The following is a 21,028-nucleotide window of genomic DNA, read 5'->3' on the forward strand; positions in this document are numbered from 1 at the left end:
TTTATTCATGTAGTTCAGGTTTTTATTTTAGAGTAAAAGTACCATATAGGATCTGGTGGTTCTAGTTTTGAGTGATCAGATAAACTACAAACAATCCATTCAGTTGTCTTACTGTACTTAATCAAGTAAGAGGGAGTTTGGAGGGAAAGCATTTTAACTGCTTTCTCCCTTGCCCCCTTTTTCCTTTAGGGAGCATAGAAATGATTTAAGTTGTAATTTTGTTTGTATTTAGTTACTTTCTCAAATATTTAGGTAAAAAATGATCAAAGGATAAATAACTAAACACATATATAACAAATCATATCTGCAATCCTAACAGGTTTTTTTTTTAATGTTTTAAGTGGCCAAGTGTTGAGTATATGAGACACCTTATGTCTGCATCTCTGATTTACTGAAACTTGTATGGATACTGTGTTCTTATTAAGATCAAAAAATCCTAATTTAACAACAACAAGTTGTTCATATGTTATTTTGTCAACAGATTTCCGTAAGGAAATAAAAATTGAAACTGAAAATGGGATTGGAACAAGTTATTATTTCTTACATGCTGGTTTAAGTGATTTGGATTAAAACCAGAGCATATAGGAAGCAGGAAAATCTGTTGCTCTCTTGTTTTTTAAAAATTAGTTTGAATCATCTTTGATGTGTGTGTGTGTACAGAGGATTCTCAGCAAGCACCTGCCTGTTGTCCTGCAGACGTCACCTCCTTCCAGATGTGTTTTATGCATGTGGTGCAATGCCCAACAAACGTCTACTGCTGTCAGATTTTTCTGGTTTTCAATGAAAGTGTGATGGGTCTGGCAAACACTGTATTTTTTGTGTTGGCCTACGGAGTACACAATTCTTAATGAAGTTCTCCTATTGGAGGTGGTGTATTACTGCTCTGTATTTTGGATTGCAGGAGCACCCCAGAAGCAAATTTTAAAGTTTCTATTATGCAAAGTGATACCCAAGCATGCAGCAGGTAATATTTCCAACCACAGCATTCACATTTACTTAGAAGCAATTGAAGAAATCAAATTAATCTGAAAGTAAGAATTGTCATTGAAAACACAGAAATCATTTGATTTGAAAATAGGATTTCACTGACAGGTACAGTGAACCAGCCATTAAGAATCTATGGTCAAAGTCTGTTCCTAGAGGGGGGAAAAATGGGTAAGGAGAAGTGGTAAAGAAAGCATAGTGAACTAGGTAGATGTGTATTCCTAATCAAAGAATACATATATTCTTGCTAGTAAAGCATGGTGCATAAGATGTCATTATTTTAATTTTTCTCTAATTATGGTTATTCCTGATTAACAGAAATTGTAGCACCTGAGATGTCACAACTTCACTGTTTATAAAATTGGGCATGAGAGAAGTCCGTTTTTTATACTTTTAAAGCGGGCTCCGGCGTGCTTTAATTGCATGCACTTTATAACCATTTCACCCTAAGTACCTCCTCTTGAAACAGAAAAAATATTTTGCCAAAGTATGATCTTCATCTAATGTACTTAAGCTGTGTTATGAGCAATTTTGAGTTTTGGAGGTGGCTTTTAGTTCCAGCAAAACGGAGGTATTTAACCCAGACCTTTCGATGGAGGGCAAGCTGTGTGAACATTGGATGGGGTGCAGGTGTAGCTGCAGGAATTGGTGCTGCTGGAAGGGTGTCCTGGCCTTTGAGGAGGGAGTGGGGCAGAGATGCTCAGTGCCTGCTTCCAGACAGGTGGTTGGGAGGGACCAGCTGTGGATATCAGGTGTTCTTTTTCAGGGCTGGAGAGTATATGGGAGAAACAAAAAGCATTCAGAGGAAGCAAGTGGAGAGAGGAGAAACTTCTTTAACAAATATGTGCTGTACTACCAGAGGCAGCACTGAGCTCTGACATGGTTCTGCCTTGAGCTGAACCAAAACAAGTTCAGAAATGTAGGATTTTTCGGATGTGGATTCTGTTGCTGTTCTTTTCCTGCTTCTAGGTTTTTAAGGTTAATTTTGAGTGAATTTCAGAGTTACATTATTTGGCAACAGTCCAGCCTGACATAGGCCTACAGTTTTACCTGCAATTTTGTTCTGAGAGATCTACTAACACAGAATAAAAAAAGGGGTAATGGTCCTTGAGCTTAAGAGCTTTGAGGATTGAAGTTAAAAATATTAGGTTTATCAGTATTTTTCTTTTCTGGAAGTTACTTTCTGGGGAATATTAGGTTCAGTATAACCTGAGAGTTGGAGCCACGTGTTTAAATATCTAGTTCAGGAAAAGGCCACATTTTTGTCAATATATTTTGTTTCTCCCTCTTCATGTTTAGTACAGTAGTGTTTCTGAGTGCAGTGGTCAATCAGTTTGTATATAGGGTATAAGGACATGAATATTCCTGGGGCTTTGTCTTTATAGGCTTTTATAGATTTCCTCTTTACCCTTCATCTCTTCCTTTCACGTAATTTTTATGAAATGGAATATTATTGGTCTTAAATGTTAATTTTCCAAATGCAAGGGTTGTACTGCTTGAACTATGTTATACTTGCACCCTCTCAGATAAGTGAACCGAATAACCACAGGTCTAATTTCTATTTTCTTGCTATTAGTTTTAGAGGGACTTTGAACCTGTGAAATGTTCATTTTGCCACTTCTTCACTCTTATTAAAGGTGATGGAAGAGCCAAACGTCATGCTTAAGATTTTTAAAATGAGAACCATAGGAGTTGTTTGAAGATTTGAATTTATATTCTGGTTCTTAACTGTTTAGGTTTTTACCTGTGAATGGTCATTAGCAGGTTGTTAACTACTTCAGCTTTTAAAAATTACATAATTGGTATTTTTCTTCACAGGGAGAAGAGAATTTATCCAAAGATTAAAACTTGAAGCAACCTTGAATGTGCATGATGGATGTGTAAGTCACTTGTTGCCTTTTGAGTATTAAAAAATTGTTAAATTGTAATTTTGTTGCCATGGTGATAGTCCCCCAACTTAAAAAGGCAAATGTCATGTATTTGTGTATTAAAGCTGAGCAGGACCACTCTGCTTGTTGAGATCTGCATCTGAATTCTCTAGCTATTTGTTTCTTCTTGAATAGCTGATGCTTTTACGTTTGAAGCAAAACAAAATCCCACTCCTGTATCTTAATGCTGTGTCTACTGCTGATTGAATCAATCTCTCCTGCCATTTAAACACATTCCTGCCTTTTCAGTTACGACTCAAACCTTGAAATGAAATCTTTTTTTATTTTTTTGATATACTGTGTTGACTTAAAGCTTTATTAGTGTTTTGAGTGATTTATTTTCCAGTTTCAAAAATCAAATCATCAAGTGCTACATGCTGAGTTATAGACAATGAAAACAAAATTAAGCCTTCCTGAAAGGCAGTAACATAACTTGAAATATTGCTTATTTAAATATTACTTTTTGAAAGGAGTCCAAGTATTTTAAAACATATGCTTTTAAATAAAAGTATTTACCTAAACTAGGTTCAGGACAAAGAGGCTGCCATGTTACCTTTGACAAATAGAGCAGAAATTCATGGTTGTTGAAGTATTTGTTGTGCAAGATATCTGAAAAATGAAAGTATTCTATAAAAAAAATGAAAATGTAAGTCCAGCCTTTGTACTTCAACATGTGTGTTCCTAAAGCTGTTCAAATGTAAGGGTTATTTTATTGAACTTTTAATTAAGGAGTGATATAATTGTAACTAACACAGCAGTAGTTTTAAGGAACAGGTGTTGGTAACATCCAGCCTTCTTGAGATCAGAAGTGTGACTTTGACGTGCCTGTGTTTTTGTGAGCCTGGAAAGTCTGGAAAAAGCCAGGATTAGAATTGCTGTATGTAAAATGTCAGCTACTTTTCCTGTGCTGACTATATTATAAGTTGAATGTTCTGGTACAGATGATGTTGGTGTAATTAAACAAATATCTACATTTCTCATTTTTTTTCTCAAGAAATATTACAAGATTGATGATGTTAAGTTCTTTTCCAACCCAAACAATTCTATGAGTCTATGTGTATTTATTAATTTTTATCTTCAAGATTGTAACAGTGATACTTAATTCTGAATTCCTCTAAGCAATTTTTCATCTCCTCAAATACTTAAGATAAAATTTTTCAAGTTTCTTTTCCTGAAGTTGATTAGGATTTTTTATTTATTTTTTCTTTATTTCCTTGTAAAAAAAGTAATTTTTTCTTATTAAAACAGAATACAGGAAAAGAGTATTTGTTCATTGCTTGTTAAAAATTAAGTGATTGATCTCTATTTCAATTATCTGTCCCTGTGTCATGTAATAGAAATTGCAGTTTTGGTGTTGTCTGTTGGTGTTGCTTGAATCTACCTGATAGATTTGTATTTGAAAACTAATTCTTATTTGATTGTGTTAGCTTTGAAAGTATGCTTTAACATATGGCCTAATTGTTTTAGTGGGTGGAAAATGCTTTAATTGAAAACATACAGCATTAATTGCAGATGTTTGAAATACTAAAGTATTTAAACACAGTATTGAAATACTACAGTTTGAGAAAATGTCTTTAGAAGTTAAATTTGCTCAGAACTCTCCGCCTTTAAGGAATGGGCTTTTGGGAGTTCTTACCTCGTTCACTTTGTGGTCTTTTTAAAGGAATAATCTTTTAAGGTTAACAACCACTCAGTATAATTTTTTACTATTTGTTTTTTTTAAAAAAAAATCTATGAAATAGAAATCAATGCAATTACAATGCTTGTACTGATTAAACTCCTTATTACCATCAATGGTAATTAGGCTCTTTTTTTTTCTTCTTCTTTCCACACCTGCTGACGCAGCATGCATTTCAAATGTGGGGAATGAATGCCATATTGTCCTATTAAAAGGTGTTTCTGGGTTTGGTTTTTGGGTGGTTAGGTTTTTTTAGTGAAGGTTGGGTGCCAGGGGCTGGGGGTTTTCTTCAGTTGCTATTTGGTTGATTGGTGTTTTTAAGAACTTTTTCATTGTTCTGTTGAATAAGTTGTGACTTATATTTTCTATATAAAGCATGCTGTGTAATTGGACAAGGTGGACAACTTACTTAAGGCAAGAAATTTTTTTACTAATTGAGGATAAAAGTAAAGTCCAAGTTCCTACCTGTTACACAGAAGAGAGATCCTATGGGGGATAAAACTGTGTGTTTGATCATACCCAGCCAGGATATTTGTGAAGAAGGGACTATTCCATTAATTACTTCACATATCCATGTTCTTGTGACATTAATATTACCATAGCACCTTTTTGTTTAAAATCCGAATATTTTCACCTCAGAGTTCAGGGGCAATTCCCTTTGCAACAGTCCCATTTTCCCCTTGGTTTGAAGACACAGTTTCTAGCAGTAGCATGTGAAGTAATTGAATTGGTTCTACAGAAGTATTGATGTCTGCCAGCAGCCTTATCATCCTTCCAGGGCAGGATTTGCCTTTTTCAGCAAGGTTCACATGGTCAAATTCAGTAGGATCATTTGTATGCCAGAACTTGCCATTTTCTGTGTTAGCTGTAAAAGGAGCCTAAGAAGATGAGGAAATGTACAGAGTTAGGTGAGCTGTTCTGTATGAAGTGATTAAATCCAAAGGAGAAATGTTGAAGGAGAAGCAATCTGGACCAGTAGCGATGAAGTGTGAGGAAAGCAGAGGATAAAGAAATTCTAAAACATATTGAATTGCAGTAAAAATGCTGCTTAGTTTCTTCCCGTTTTGATCCTGTGAAAGCTGAGGTTGAAATGCAGGGTGTAGTTTAAGGATTTGACATGAGTAAATACTGCATTTTGAAACAGGGTATTACCTGAAGGAGTAACTTCTCATTTCTACACCTAGACATTCAGATCAATAACTAACCAACATCCTTCATGGCATTCATGTCTTTCAGGATGGCACTTGGGAACAAGTCCTTTTCAGATGGAGTCCTCAAAGGCAGGCTTAAACCAGTATAGGGAGTTTGTGTTTTGTTAGAAACAGTTTTCACCTTGTACTCCCCAGATGAAAAGCACTGCCTTTTTCACCCCCTTCCTTGCTTGGGGGATATCCCGATATTCTGGATATCTGTAGTCATTTTTATTTATTTTCTTCTATTTTTGTATTCTGTTAATCGCTTCTGTTCACAAGGGTTGATTCTGATGTCACTTTGCATGGAAGCGAGGAGTTTGCTTTTTTGGTTTATTAAGGATTGGCTGCACTGTCTCCTGCATTGCCTTTGAGGAAAGCACTGAGATAGTAAATTTATATCTGACTAATTGACTAATGAATCAAAAATACCTGCTGACTCCCTGCAAGGCTAGATGAGTGACAAATAAAACTAGATACAGTTAATAATGTGGAGTACTTAATAGAAAAAAACTAATTACACACCTTTTGACTTTTCTTACCTTGTTAGTCATTGGCTGTCATTTGTGTTTGATGTATCCTTTCTTCTGGCTCCAATACCCTTTCCCAAGGTTTCCAAACCCTCAGAATAGTAACTGTTACATTATGCTTTTAGTTGGATGTCCAGCAGCTGTGCAGGTAGTACAATATGTAGCTTTTTCAAAATGAAAACCAATTTTCTAACCAATTCTTGTTTTACGTTATATTTCAGTAGTGGGTCTGCTACCATGGAATGATAATTTTTTTTAATTGTTTTTTTTAACATCTATTTTTAGTGATTCATATGCAAATTTATTTGGGTTATTCAGTGTTGGCCAGTAGGTTGTACTGAGTACTGTGTGTATTGTCTGGAAAGTCTCTGAAAAAAACCCAAAACAAGCTTATTTCACTGAAAGACTTAGTTATTTGTTGTCAGCAATGCTGAGAAGGTGAGTGAGTACAGAATAAAAAAGTCTATTTGGTTACAGACCTCTAGTACACATTTGGTTATGTCATCTTACTTCGGGATTATTTTGGAACCAGCTTTTGTCTGAGTAGGGTATATTGAAATGGCTCAACTGAGGCAATCATTGCAATGAAATTGGAATTTTGGAGGAGAATGATTGATGTCTTGTGTAGACTTGTAATGCTGCAGTTTAGATAATCTTGTCTCCCTTTTGCATCTTCAGTGTTTCTCTGCTTTGCTGTCCTTCAGATTTTGGGTTTGTACACAAATATACACAACCACACTCTCAATTAGTTTAATTTTTTGTGCTAATTTTTCTTTCTTATATCATGACTTTAAATTTTTCAGTAGCTTCCTTGTTTTTTCAGTGTTTTGTTCTGTTTCTATTCCTGTATTCTTACATTAGCATTTTGGTTTCTTTAAGGCAACGATAATAATATTTTTCTGCCTGAGAGGAAATGCAGATGAAAATAAACATTGTTGGGTTGTGTGTTTGCCCTTGCTGTAGTGCTGTTCAATGTTTGACAACATTTTAGAGTACATCCATTGTCAGGACAGGTTATTTCAATGATAGATGATTCTGGGGGCTAGTTGAAATTGTGGTTCTTGGTGATTGACAGCCAGAGTTATAAAACCATAAGAGTAGCCATGCAAGGTCATACCAAAGCTCAGTGGAGCCTGACTGCTTGGCCCTTAAAATGGCCAGCACATATTTTTGAAGGAAGTTGAGACAGGGCAAGCAGACAGTATTTGATGGGTGTTCTGGAGAACACATCATGCTTTGTTTCTGATCACTTTTCATTTCATCTTCAATGAATATGTATATCCTTCCACTTCTAGTGTTTAGGGTGTTCCATAACAGTGATTTTCAGTTTCATTAAAAAGCCGTGTGTCATCTGATTGTTTCATTTAAGGCTTTCCATTTCCGGTGCTGTGAAGACCCACCGAAAATTAGGGTTTTTTTACTTTTTCCATGTCATTTATGTTCTCATAAGCTTCTATCATTTCCCTTCCCTAGAGCAGTACAAATTATTTGCTTCTTGCAATAAAAAATGTTAGATATCTGTGAGTGCCTGAGTAATTCCTTGTCATAATTTCTCTTTCCAAATGGGCAGTAATAAAAATGGAGAATATGGGAGCAGGATATGAACCCAAACTGCGTAGTGTGGAAGACATGGGATTGCCATGCATGGATGTATACCCTGCTTTTCTGTGCATTTCCTAATAAATCCTAGCAATATCTGACTGCTGCTGAGCACTGAGCTAACCCTGGCATAGGCATGTTTGTTGAGCACCAAGATCTCTCCTCAAGTTCCTCCACCTGAAAATATCAAGATGGTGTTGTTCCTGTGATCCACCTGAAACTGCTAACTCTGATTTTGCAACTCACCCAAACTAAACTTGCCATTAAAACAATAACTAGAATGGGAGTACTTATTTTAAACAAAAATTATTTTTCTTTGGGGGTGCTCAGAGTGAAACATTTGAATTAAAAAAAAACAACAAACCACCAACAAAAAAAAAAGCATAAGTAAAAAAATTTAGAACAAAGTAGGGTTTTTACCAATTCTGTAATCCAGACTGGTACATCCCACTAAGGCAGCTGTTCTGCCAACAGAATCTAGCCAGCAGAAAATGGTGATGGCTGTACTTTGACACTTTGAAGGTATTTTAGAGGCTTACTTGAAATAATAATGGTCTTGCATGCAGTCTTTGGTGCTTGTGCATGAGCTGCTGCTTGGAAGATACTTTTTGAGCTTCCTGGATTTTGAGTGCTTTCACAGCTTTGTTTCACTGACACATTATTAAGCACAGTCTTGTGAAAAGGAGAATTGATAAGGAAATGTATTGTAAAGTTCTCCCAATACAATTCTGTACCTCACTGTAGGATTCTTCTTTCCCAGCTACTCACACTTTTCAAAAGGGATCTGGGATGGATTCTGCAGTGCTTTCCCCTGAGGTGATGTGGTCACTGAAAAGTGTGCAAAGCAATGGATGGTCAGAATTTGGATATGGTAAAGATGCAATAACGAGAGCACTGCGATGCCCTCCAGTTCAAATTCAGAGAACTCTCTGTGGAGTAGATTTGGTACATTAAAGCACATGTGTGTGTAAAATTGTGGCTACTGTGGGAAGCTTAATATAGCTGATGAACTCCTGAGGAGCAGAGGGAGTAACTGAGATGCCATAGGTGAAGCAGCTGATTCCCTTATCAATTTGTTTTAAAAACACTTTTTTTTTTTTATGCTAGCTGCTTAGAAATGACATAATTTCAGTTGAATTTGTTAACTCCTATTTCTGTAGTGTTGGATGAGTATTGATGTTTTAATGTGGTAAAAATTGAATTAATTCAAGTCTAAACATTTTTTTTTTTAAATTCATACAGGTGAATACAATTTGTTGGAATGATACAGGAGAATATATCTTATCTGGTTCAGATGACACCAACCTGGTAATTAGTAATCCCTACAGCAGAAAGGTAAGTGTGTTTCTGGCTGCTTGTTAATTTTCAAACATGATGCAAGTTATTCTTCTCAACATATTCAAGATATTTTTCAAGATATCAGTTTTCAGATATAAATTATTATGTGCCAAAGATAATATCATGCTAGTGCTATAATATCATTCCTAGTGTATATAAATGGGAATAAAACTTCAGAGTGCTTTAAAGCCTGAGTGTTCTAATCCTTTGTGACATTGCTATTATCCCATTTTACGGTACATGGCTGGGCACAAAGGGAACATGGTCTCACCACAGATTAGTGTCAAAAACAGCAATAGGATTCAGTAATTCTCATGAAATCTTGTAGTCAGATAAACTGTTTTCCTCTCACTTCACTTTTGAAATATTGTATTTTTTCCTCTGTGTAATGTACTGAGTTGTCTTTCTGTGTAATGTTGTTGGGGTGCCAATCTTGATTAAAATAGTTCACCCCAGTGTAAAATTACATTGCCTTGTGTGTGCCTGCAAGTGGATGGAGAATAATTTGTACTGAAATGAGGGTTGCAATGCAGCTGAAAGACTCCCAGTAGTGCCAGCTAGCATCCCTCAGGTAGTGACATTGTCCCACACTTTTCTCTTGAAGGAACTGATAGTTCGGTAGAACAGATGCTCTGAGATGTGTCTTCTTTGAGGCTAACAACTAAACCCTAAGGACATGCTGAAAAATTAAATTTGTGGGAGAAACAAGAGGTGTGGTTGGTATAGTGGAGGAAAGTTTGAGTAGAAAACAATATTCTGTTTCCTGAAGGGTTTTGCTGGAAAAATGGTGGTGCTTTGGAGTGTGCCTATAGGTAAGGCCCTTTTGCTTACCTTCCCAATTAAGATTCCAGACTTCATCTCTTCCTTTCAATTGGTGGTGTCAGGCTGACAAAGTTCAGGTCAGTATCACTAGATAGGGTTTCTCTTGGACTGGGAGTCCTGCTGGAAGAGCAGTATCTGGGAGGGCTGTGAAGTGGATAACAGATATATTCCAAAGTGAGTGTTGGTGTAGTGACTTGCAGAGTAAGAATTTTTCATGCATATAAAGGATGTTTGGTGTTTCTCATTGTGCAGAGATTATTTTAATATCCCACTATGGGATAGTTGCTCATTATAGCATTTTTACATTGAAATATTTTAATACTTTAAAAGGTGCTGCAATTTAAGCTTTATGCTTTCATGGGACAATTTTTTCCCCCTGTTGTGTACTACTTCTCATCTTAAGCCTAATGAGGAATATGGGAGATGTTTTATTTTCTTTTTTTATTTTTCACAGTTAGCTGAGTTATTTTTTGTAACAGCAGAGGAGAAGATGATTTATTTTTTTTTCCTAATATATGCAAATGCAATTATAAAACAGCAGGTACCAACAAGAAGACTCAATAATCAGTGTTATTCTTGAAATGTACTAGAGAGGTGATTTTTAATGAGTGTTACAATTGTATTAGCTTATTTGCTCTTGCTTGAGTAAGAGAATCAGCACAGGAAAAGAGAGCAAATTGGTATCAGAACTGTGCTGTAATTCTGTCATCTTGACAAATATCCTTTTCACCATATTTTCTGTTATTATCTAGGTAAAGTAGCAAAAATAGACTTCAGCCGTCAATATTTTGTATCTTTCAGAATACAGGTTCACTGTTAAACTTCTTTAGTGGGAATTATTTAAAAGGTGTGAAATAGCACTTCTGAACTGTTAGGCATGAGCTGCTACTGACAGAGAAACTTCATTAGCAAAACACTTCCTTTGATTAAGTTAATTGAGTGGAAATTTAGAAGTAATTTTCATACTGTAAACAGCTTGGTAAGTATTTTTTTTCTAATGGGAGTGGTGAAAATCTAGTTTGGTTCAAGTGCTGCAGTTGGGGGGAAATAAGAATATAATGCTCACTTCTTCACAGGAGGAAAGCATATGGAGGTTTTTTCAGTTTTGGTAAACTAAGTGTGTGAGGAAGGATAGATGATTTTAAACAAAGTGTTTAAAATCATCTGTGATGGTGAAATAAATCATATATTTCTCTATTTTACTGTAGATGAATGAAATCCGAAGTAAAGTCCTGGTTTATTGCCCTATATAATCAAGTTCTAAAATGTTTATTTATTTTTGGCTAGCTTCAAAACATCCTTCCTTATAAACTTCAGCTCTCCTTTTCAGAGTTTAAGAGTAGCATCAGTTTTAAAAGTCTATATATTGGCTTGGATTACAGTGCTTTATTCCTCTTGACTTACAATATCCCAGATCTTCTAAGTCTCTCCTTACTGATGTGCAGGTGGCTGCAGCATCACACTGACTGATGTTTCACTTTGAGAAACCTGATGTGCTGTGTAACCAGCATTGCAAAAACAAAGGTGGCAGCTGCATTCCAGCCCTTGTATTTTGCAGAATGCTTCATGCAAGTGCCTGAGCAAATTTCTCTTATAGAACCATGTTGTCTGTAGAAGAAATTTGTAAACGCATCTTCTCTGTTCTGTTGTACTGAACTATAGGTCCCTGGCAGCCTGTGCGTAACTGGTATTTCACAGTCTGAATTTTTTCCATTTTTATTTGCTTGGAAAACACTGACCTGTTTTTTTTCCTTTGTTCTTTAGGTTCTCACAACGATTCGCTCAGGACACAGGGCCAATATTTTCAGTGCAAAGTTCTTACCGTGCACCAATGACAAACAGATTGTTTCTTGTTCTGGAGATGGAGTCATTTTCTACACAAATGTTGAACAGGATGCAGAGACCAACAGGCAATGCCAGTACACCTGCCACTATGGGACTACTTACGAGGTACCTCATGAAGTATATCATAATTTTAATATGGGTAAAATATGTATTTTATTGTATTATTGCCCAAGATTTTAACCAGACTGCTGAAAACTTTGTTTCAGTGCAGTGAGAGTTACAGAACTTTTCGAGTTGCTTTTTTTTCCCTCTAAAAAATAGGCTTGAACAGAGAAATGTGCTGTCTAAATTGACCATAGAACTTCACAAAAAGTGATACTGTTAAGAACACTTTGCAAATATGAATTACCTTCACTAAATGAAGTTCTGCAGAGCAAAGCAGATTTAAATTGAGCTTTGAATTTCTTCCTGAAGTGGGCTGGGGGTGGGGGAAGTGACTGTTTTACATTTTTATTTTTATTCTTCCCCACCCTGCCCCTCCCCTCTTCCCTGAACTTTTCCTCAGTTTCGTGCCTTTTTCACGATTTACGTCCTTCTAAGAAATGCTTAGTTCAGCATGTGTGAACAACTTAATCTGAAAAATGTGTTTACAGTTACAGATAATTTTTCTATTGTGAATTCTAATTAACTCTTTAGGTGTAAATTTAGCCACAGTGTTTTCAGTCCTCCGTTGGAAATTTTGTTCATATAAATTAGGCAAGCGTGGAAGCAAAGTAAGTTAGGAAGAAAATAAGATTTATCTTATTTCTATCTGCTTCTTTTAAGTAACAGCAAAAGCTGCTGCTTGCAAAACTGACTGTGCTTAAAATAGAGAAAATTGCATTTTTTTTTCCTCTGAACGTTCCTGTTTCTTTCACTATTTATTTGTTGGGGCTTTTTTAACACTACTGCAGTACACACACAGGGGAAAAAATTCTCAAATCCAGTTTTTTTTTTTAATCTATTCAGCTCAGATCTCATAGCAAGCTTTTAGATCACTTTTCTTTGCATGTTAAATGAACAAAATCTTTAAAAACTTCTCATAAAAAGAATTGGAGTGTATGAAAAAAGAAAGTGGCTGAAGTACTGCCAGAGTTAATTTTTGTTCCTGTAGTGAAAGTGTCCTTATGGTTGTAAGTACACCAATTACATTTCCCTGCTGTATTTCACAGTCAAAATGGTCTCATTGGGGATGATTTTTATTCAGCAGTAATGTTAACAAGAGGGCATTATTGTTGTTTTGAATGACAGGTGTGTGATACAGTTTTGGTTGCTTTTGCTGCTTTTAAACACTGTTAATGGAAGGAATATCAAAACCTCTGTATGGCATTGGCTGTTTTAACAACTCTGTCTCATTATCAAGTTATTTTTCTTACCCTGTTTTGCACTGGAGTTGGGGTTCCTGGAGTGGGAAGAAAATTTCTAAATATTGTGATGTTACTGCCCAGCTGTATGTAACGACATCATCATGTTAAATATAGAACTTTGACTCACTGGGTTCTCTAAATAACAAAAGCTAAAAGCTGCCCCTGAGGTACCAATTCTAAATTCGAATGTGGTTTGGATTTATACAGCTCTTGGAGTTTGTGGCAGTTTAAGACATTGCAAAAACATGAAACAGAGGAACGTGGAAATTGGTGTAGATAGTTGTAAACTGTACAATTGTTTACAAAACTGCAATTGTAATTGTACAATTGTTTTCAGTTCTGAGTGAGAATAGAATAAGTAGAGGGAGAGGCTCTTGAGACACATTTGTGAAGAATTTATTGCTTGTACAATGCCTTGACAAGTGTTTTTTTTTTCTCAGCCAAATCTTTTCTTTATTGCCCTTCATGTGAATTGCATTTCAGAAAGATAATGTACTTTTATGGACACCTCTTACTTTCTTGTTTTAAATGCAGTAAAATGATCATATAGTTATACACTTTTAAAGTCAAGTAGCAAACACATTTTTAGTTAGTAAAAAACCAATTATTTATGTATATATGTATAATGTGTACTTTTTGAACATAAATGTAGTAATATTGACTTAATTATTGGAGCGTGCACTTCTCCATTTCTCTGGTTTAGTGCTTATAAAGTACTTAGTATATCTGTGAACACTACACATAAAAGTTGCCATGTGCAAGTTATATTACATGTATAGGGTGAAATAGCATCAGTGTGAACAAAAATTAAGTACAGCTACTAGAAATGAGCTTGCCACGTTCAGCAACGTTATTGGAGCAAAATGTTTTCGCTGAAAGCTCTGCTAAATGCTGGAAGAATTTAGTGGATTGAAGAACAATTGCTAACTTTTATAACTACACAAAGTTAATCTGAACAATATGTGTAGTGGAAAACAGTCTTTTCAATATGTTATACTGATATATTGAGGAATAGTGGTCATAGCTCAGAAGTTTATTGTTCTGTTGGTATTCAAACCTTGGCTTTGTTCTGCAAGTTAAACTTCTTATTTGTCACAGCAAGCACTGTCTCAGTTATTCTGCTGAGCCTTACAAGAGAGGCTGAAGCCTTCAGCTGTTACCTTTGTAAGCCCACTTCAGGTAGAGAGATTTGCAGATATCCATAAGTTACTTTTATTAAAAATTTTGAGAAGTGGGGGTGATAAATCATCTCATTTAAAATGTTAAAGAATGACTCATGCTCTGTGTTCAATGAATGTATTACAGTATAAACCATTGTTGTTGCTTTATAAATGTCTACTGATAGTAGCAGGAGTGTAGGAAAAGGAAAACACTGCCATAACATTCTCTATTTTCTGTTTTAAGAGACTGACTGTAAATAAACTGACATTTCCTGTGCATTCATTGACCTGTGCTATTCAGGTCATATTTAACATTATGGTCATTTGCCTTTTTATTTTGTCTTGAGGAGGCTTTGAGTGAAGCCATTCATGTGAGCCTCCATCAGAGCTGTCCCTAGCTGGAGAAGGGCTGAGCTTAGGAAAATGGTTCAGTACAGTGCTCTCTTAAAAGAAAATTAAAAAATAAAAAAAACCAACAAATCAGCGAGGAGGTAGCTTGGTAACAGCCTTTAATGCAGACTTGCTGCAGGGAACTACCTAGGATGCAAAGGAATAGCCCAATGGGAATAAAATCCATTTAGTATTTTCAAGGCATTCAGACTTCTGAAGACTTTGTTTGTAATTGTAATTGTAATCCTATTACTTGATAGAGCATTAACTGAGCTTTTGTTGAACTTTTGTAGCAAACTGATAAGTTATCTGAAAAGTTATTGCAGTAAATGTAGGTTGTGTATTAAAAGATCATAGAAACAACTGTAAGCCTTGACCTATGGATATTTAATCTTATGTGACCTTTAAAAGTTTCCTTTGACTCCGACAGTTCAAACCTTTTCTTGAAAATGAAGAAACATCATCAGTTTTTCAGCTTTTCTCATTACTTCACTGGAAAGCTTGACTTGAGTCCTAGTTGCCTTGCTGCTGCTCCAAATATTGGTGCTTTTATTTTTAAATTAGTGCTATTTGTAGAGGTATTAATAATCTTATTCTTTCTTTCTTTTGAGCAGATTATGACAGTACCAAATGATCCCTACACTTTCCTCTCTTGTGGTGAGGATGGCACCGTGAGATGGTTTGATACTCGCATCAAAACAAGTTGCACAAAGGAAGATTGTAAAGATGTAAGAATGAAACCTTTTAATAAAGATTACTTTAGTAATAATAATCAAAATAGTAGTAATAATCTTTTAATAAAAATTACTTAAATGTGTCATCACACAAACACATGATATGAGTTCTGGTAAAGCTTTTAGAAATAATAGATTTCAGGGTCATTGGTGGAGATGACAGTATGTTTCCCAAGAAACAACAGAAGTTTGGGGAGCCTTTTTTTATTTTTCTTTTTCAGCTTTAATTATCTCCTTTGGCATTTTTTATTTATGAGCTTTGGTGTGAGGCTTCAGATATGGTAGAAAGGATTGTCTGTTGAAACTGAATCTCTTAGTCTGGTTTACACTAATAATGTAGAGTGCAAAACTGGAGGCAAAAAATGAGCTGTAAGAATCACCCGCAGCCTTGTGTCTCTCTGTAAGAAAAAATTTGGTGATGAATTATGTTAGATTACTGGTATTACTAGTGTCCACTGTGTTTGAATTTTAGGAACAATTTTATTTTTAATTGGAACAAAACTGCTGAAGTATGTATTGCTAGTCTATATTAATTTTGTTCAACTTCGTGCACATTTATCAGTTCTAGGGATTTCTTTCATTTTTTTCCCGTCTACCCAGTTATCTGACTGTAGATGGAACCTATTCTGATCCTTTAATTGATTTAAACTGTTTCTGCATATTTAGTACTCTTCCACCTCCACAGTTACTGTGTTTCAAAAGAAAATCCAAGGTGCAAGGTAGTTAATAAATCTGTAGGTTTTAGCTTATCTATTTTAAATGTTTCTGTGTTTCTGTTTTGGTTAGGTTTCTTTTTCAGTTGTTCTGGTGCCAGTTTTCTTCCTCTGGTAGTTTTCCTTCCATGCAGTGGCTTTTCTAATAACACATTTACACATCTTCACAGGCCAGACCAATTTTCTCAAAATCTCCTTGACTAAGGGAGGGGCCTGTGTAGTGAAACAAAACAACAAAACAAAATAAAAACAAACAAACAAAACAACAACATAATTATACTTCAGATGTTCAGAGCTTTATTTCAATGCTGCATTTTTGTGTGTTCCAGGATATTTTAATAAACTGTCGTCGTGCTGCCACCTCTGTTGCTATCTGTCCACCCATCCCCTACTACCTGGCTGTGGGCTGTTCTGACAGCTCAGTGAGGATCTATGACAGGAGAATGCTTGGCACAAGGGCAACAGGTAGGAACCACACTGTGCAACGAGCATTTCTACCCACTGGCAGTGCCAAATTCTGGTTATTTTCAAAGTGGGTGGTGAATGACTCAAGTGTAACCCTGCAGAAGTGTAGCTTCCTTCTCTGGGAGCTATGGTTGGTAATAATAAAGTCATTTCACTCTAATATCTGCTAATGCAGAAATCTTCAAAGAAGTAAACCTAATCTCTTCATGTATCTGAGAATGCATTGTGTACTGAATGCAGAAAATGACATTTTGTAATGTCTCTTCTTTTGTCTTGAATCGTGTGATTCCAGAATTCCAAAAAGCCAGGGATTGCAGCCTCCAGTGGTCCACCTGAATTTTAATTAAATTCTTGTCTTGAACTCTGCCATGCTGGAGCTTGATTGCTTCTTTTGGGAGGACATCTTATGAACTCCATAATGTCCTGCACTGTGCTTGCCTTTGCAGTAGTTATTGCTGTTAACACAATTTCACTGAAAAGCTGCAAATTCCTATGGTGAAAGCTGGTATGCTTCAGATGCTTACCTAAGGATTTTATTGAAAAATGTCAGGTGCACAAAAATGTGTTATGTCACTTTGACATAGCTCTTGGTTAAAATGTATGATCAGTGGACACACAGGAGTTAATACAGCTGTGACATTCATGCTGATAAGCAGTGGCACAAAATCTGTCATTTTTTGTAGCATTTTTCTGTTGATGACTGTGGCGAAGGAGAAAGGGAACAGTAAAAATTGCTAAACATAGAAATATCCCTCTCATCAGGTTGACAATCTATAGGAGCTCTCCCTTTCATCACAGTGGTCAGCAAAGTTCTGTGAGAAGTGCCTGGGAACAGGTTCTGGGGGTTGATTAAAATGTCCTCTGTGTGTGTGCTCTAGTATTGTACAGTACAGCAATAACATGAATTTGGCCTGGAAAGCCAAATAGAGAAAAATCAAGATTTTGAAGACTGGTTTCTAAAAAAAATATTGGTGTAGTGTTCCTTTGCTTGTTCGGGGTTGTGTGGAGTTCTTGTTTTTTGGTTTTTTTAAGAGGTCAATTATCCCATGTCCAGTGGGCAGACTTGATTTTCATTTAATCATTTCTGCCATGTAGCTGACAGTTACATGTCAAATTAAGAGGTTTTGGAACAGTCCATTTTTCTCAGTGTTAGAGCTTCTTATAGGTAACTTTTATCTGTTCACAAGCTTGTAATTCTAGAATTTAAGATGGTTTTAGTGCTTGGATTGGAGATGAGTGATCAGGAAAGCATGGTAAGTCCAATGTCATGTATAGTTCTGCAGTTTCAGAGTGACAGTGTTACTCTGTTTTGGAGAAGAATTAGTATTTAAAAAAAAAAAAAAATTGAGTAGAAAAGAGATGTCCAGCCTAAGTTTTTGAAGTTTAGTGTAAGGAATTCCTTTCTAATTTGTGTGTAGATATAGATTTGCATTACTGTTTTGTGGTTTTTGGTTCTTTTATTTCCATTTGTGCCACATTGGACAAATAGCTTCCCATACAACACAATATGGTGGATATGTGAGACATTAATATATCTGTGTGAGTGTTTTCATCTTTTATTTTTTTGTAATGTACATAGCAGTTGTAAACAAAAATAATAACTGTAAAATCTGATATCATTCTTCAGATCAAAATTATTGCAGAAACTAGAGGATATATATGTTTTCCCTGATTATCTTTTGTTGGATGCCAAATTAGGGGTTTATTGAAGCTGTTGAAAATTTACAATAACAAACATGTAATTATTTTCTTCTCTTTTTCCCCACTCTTTTTTAAATAAAGGGAATTATGCTGGCAGGGGCACTGTTGGAATGGTGGCACGTTTTGTCCCTCCTCATCTCAACAACAAGTCCTGCAGGGTAACATCCCTGTGTTACAGTGAAGATGGCCAAGAGATCCTTGTGAGCTACTCCTCAGATTACATTTACTTGTTTGATCCTAAGGATGACACAGCACGAGAACTTAAAGTCCCTTCTGCAGAAGAGAGAAGGGAAGAGGCAAGTGATTAAGACACGTCCCTTTCATGTTTTATGTTTTTTGACTTGCAGCACACAGGAAATACCATCAGTTGTGCTCCCTTTTAATCTGAAAATAACGCTGCTGGTCACAGCCTGATGTGTGACAAGTAGATTGTCACAAAATGGGGTTTTTTTAGTACATATTTATTTATTTACAATATTTTATCAGTGGTTTTCTTTCGCGTCTGGTTTCTCTCTTAGAGATGAGAAGGCATCTGCCTGAACCTGGGGTCATAAAAGCAGCAAGGGTGGCAGGTCACTCTGTGTTCTGTTACTTTTCATGCATTGAGAAGCAGATTCTTTGAAATCAAATGTTAATACTGCTTGGTAAAAATTATCGTTTCATGACAGATATGAAGGAGTACAAGAGGTTTAGATCAAGGAGGTGAGCCTCTGTTACTGAGCAGTATTAAAATTTTTCAAAACTCAAGCAGTTGTTAATTATCAGCTCACTTACAGTGATGCTGACCCTTCCAGTCTGAATTTTCTGATCAATATTAAAAAATGCCTTTAACTACAGTGAAGTTGTTTCTGTCTCTCCCTGCACTCTCCCAACCATCCACTGCTTTTTTCTTCTGGTGTTTTGCTCACCCTTTCACAAACACTGTATCCCAAGTTCCTCATTTTTAATCTGAGGCCACAGGGGAGTTCTCAATGAGTTGTCAGCATCCTGCTGTCCTCACCTCCAGGATCAATATGATGATAATTATGATGATTTCTCTTTCCTTTTTGCTGGGAGAAGTGTGATGTTCACATTTCCTTCCTCCTTTCAAATCTGTTTGGAACCATTTTGAAAGGTTTTCCAACACATTTTATGTGATGTGTTTTCTTAGTCAGGAATGCAGTCAGAAATTAAATTAAATTAAATTAAAGGAATTGAATGCTTATTTTTTGTCCTTGTTGTTATCCCTAAAGTGTTGCTGCTTGGGTATTTTTATTTCAGCCTGTTGTAAAGTTGTGCTCGTAAAGAGTAGAAGAAATGTAAAGACTTTTTCCTAAATCTGCTTGAGGAATCATGAAATTAAAACTTTGATATGTTTTCACCACAAGGCATTTAGCTTAAAATTGTCAGCACAGTTTCTGGGTTGGTTGATTGGGTTTTTTTTGTTTGGTCTCTTTGTTTTTGTTAAGGCCAGAGATACCAGACACAATACAATTCAAACCTGCCTTTCTAAGTGAGCAAAGCACTCCCTGATCCTCTTGAAGTTGATGAAATTAATTTCACCACCCATTTAATGATTGTTTTATACTTTAAGCTGCAAAAAAAGTGTTATGAGAACTAAAAACTTTTTTTTTACTGATTTTTTTCCCCCTTTGCTTAATTACAAGTCCACATTTTGTTAAACTGAAACTCCCATATAGTTTTTAATGTGAAGAGGTAAATATTTCTGTAGAATTCAGGCTGAATTTAAGAAGACCTTAGTAATTATTTGTCACTATAGAAAGATTCAATTAACATGATGAAGTTAGTTTAAAATAAAAGCTGCATTAGTTCTGGGAGTCATTTATTTAGGCTGTTGAAGCTAAAACTCATGCATTTTGTTGAGAAGTGTTGTGCTTATTCATGGTTAACCTGAACATAAGGCTGACATTCTGTGTTTTGGTGACAGATACGAATTTAGGTGTCTTAAGAAAATTGAGATTTATATTTAGGTTTAGAATCCTGTACTGTAGAACATAAATAGCTGTGTGATGCTTTTTTTCTCTTTTTTCCTCTCCCCCAGTTACGTCAGCCTCCCGTTAAACGTCTGCGGCTCAGAGGGGATTGGTCAGATACTGGGCCAAGAGCAAGGCCTGAGAGTGAGAGAGAGAGAGATGGTAAAAGCATTTGCTTTGAAGGGGGGTTATTGTCTTTGCTGCTGTGTTTTGTTGGGGTTTTATTTTCCAGTTTTTCTGAAGTGTTACCTAAATACATGCTTCAGATTGTCTTTCAGTGATCAGCCAAGCCTTCAGATGGTTTTCTTAGAGTTAAGTGCAGAGCTGCTACTGTACAATGATTTTTAAAATTGAAAATGTTGAAAATATTCTTACCAGGAAAATTGTATTGTTTCAATTAGGCTGATGTAAGTAAAGAAGAGTTTTTTGTCATTGTTCAGGGACTAACGCCAGCACTTATTTCTTTCTTTTGTAGTCACACTTCACATGCAATCACAATTAGAAATGAAATGCTCTTTAATGGTTACATTAGGGGACTTGAACTCAAAGCAATAGGATTCTAATATTATAGTTTTTGTTTTTATAATGACACTTAGTAATACAGGGTGGCTAATTTTTATGCTTATATTTTC

The 21,028-nt window shown here is 35.8% G+C and overlaps 1 protein-coding gene across 6 annotated transcripts in view; it reads left to right on the forward strand.

Annotated features, from left to right (window-relative positions):
- Positions 1-21,028, forward strand: part of DCAF6 (DDB1 and CUL4 associated factor 6) — a 77,255-nt gene that overhangs the window by 14,248 nt on the left and 41,979 nt on the right. For 4 of the 6 annotated variants that reach the window (XM_015620389.3, XM_019005972.2, XM_015620411.3 and 1 more), the window contains exons 2-8: positions 2,803-2,864; positions 9,152-9,244; positions 11,834-12,019; positions 15,425-15,538; positions 16,587-16,722; positions 18,505-18,719; positions 20,465-20,558. In XM_015620389.3, the coding sequence (XP_015475875.1) occupies positions 2,803-2,864; positions 9,152-9,244; positions 11,834-12,019; positions 15,425-15,538; positions 16,587-16,722; positions 18,505-18,719; positions 20,465-20,558 (900 nt within the window). Of the gene's footprint in view, positions 1-2,802; positions 2,865-8,835; positions 8,855-9,151; positions 9,245-11,833; positions 12,020-15,424; positions 15,539-16,586; positions 16,723-18,504; positions 18,720-20,464; positions 20,559-21,028 lie in introns of those variants that run through there. The other 2 variants (XM_033518782.1, XM_033518785.1) reach the window with 2 other exon arrangements.

Source organism: Parus major, chromosome 1, assembly GCF_001522545.3.
Source record: "Parus major isolate Abel chromosome 1, Parus_major1.1, whole genome shotgun sequence".
Classification (NCBI taxonomy): domain Eukaryota; kingdom Metazoa; phylum Chordata; class Aves; order Passeriformes; family Paridae; genus Parus; species Parus major.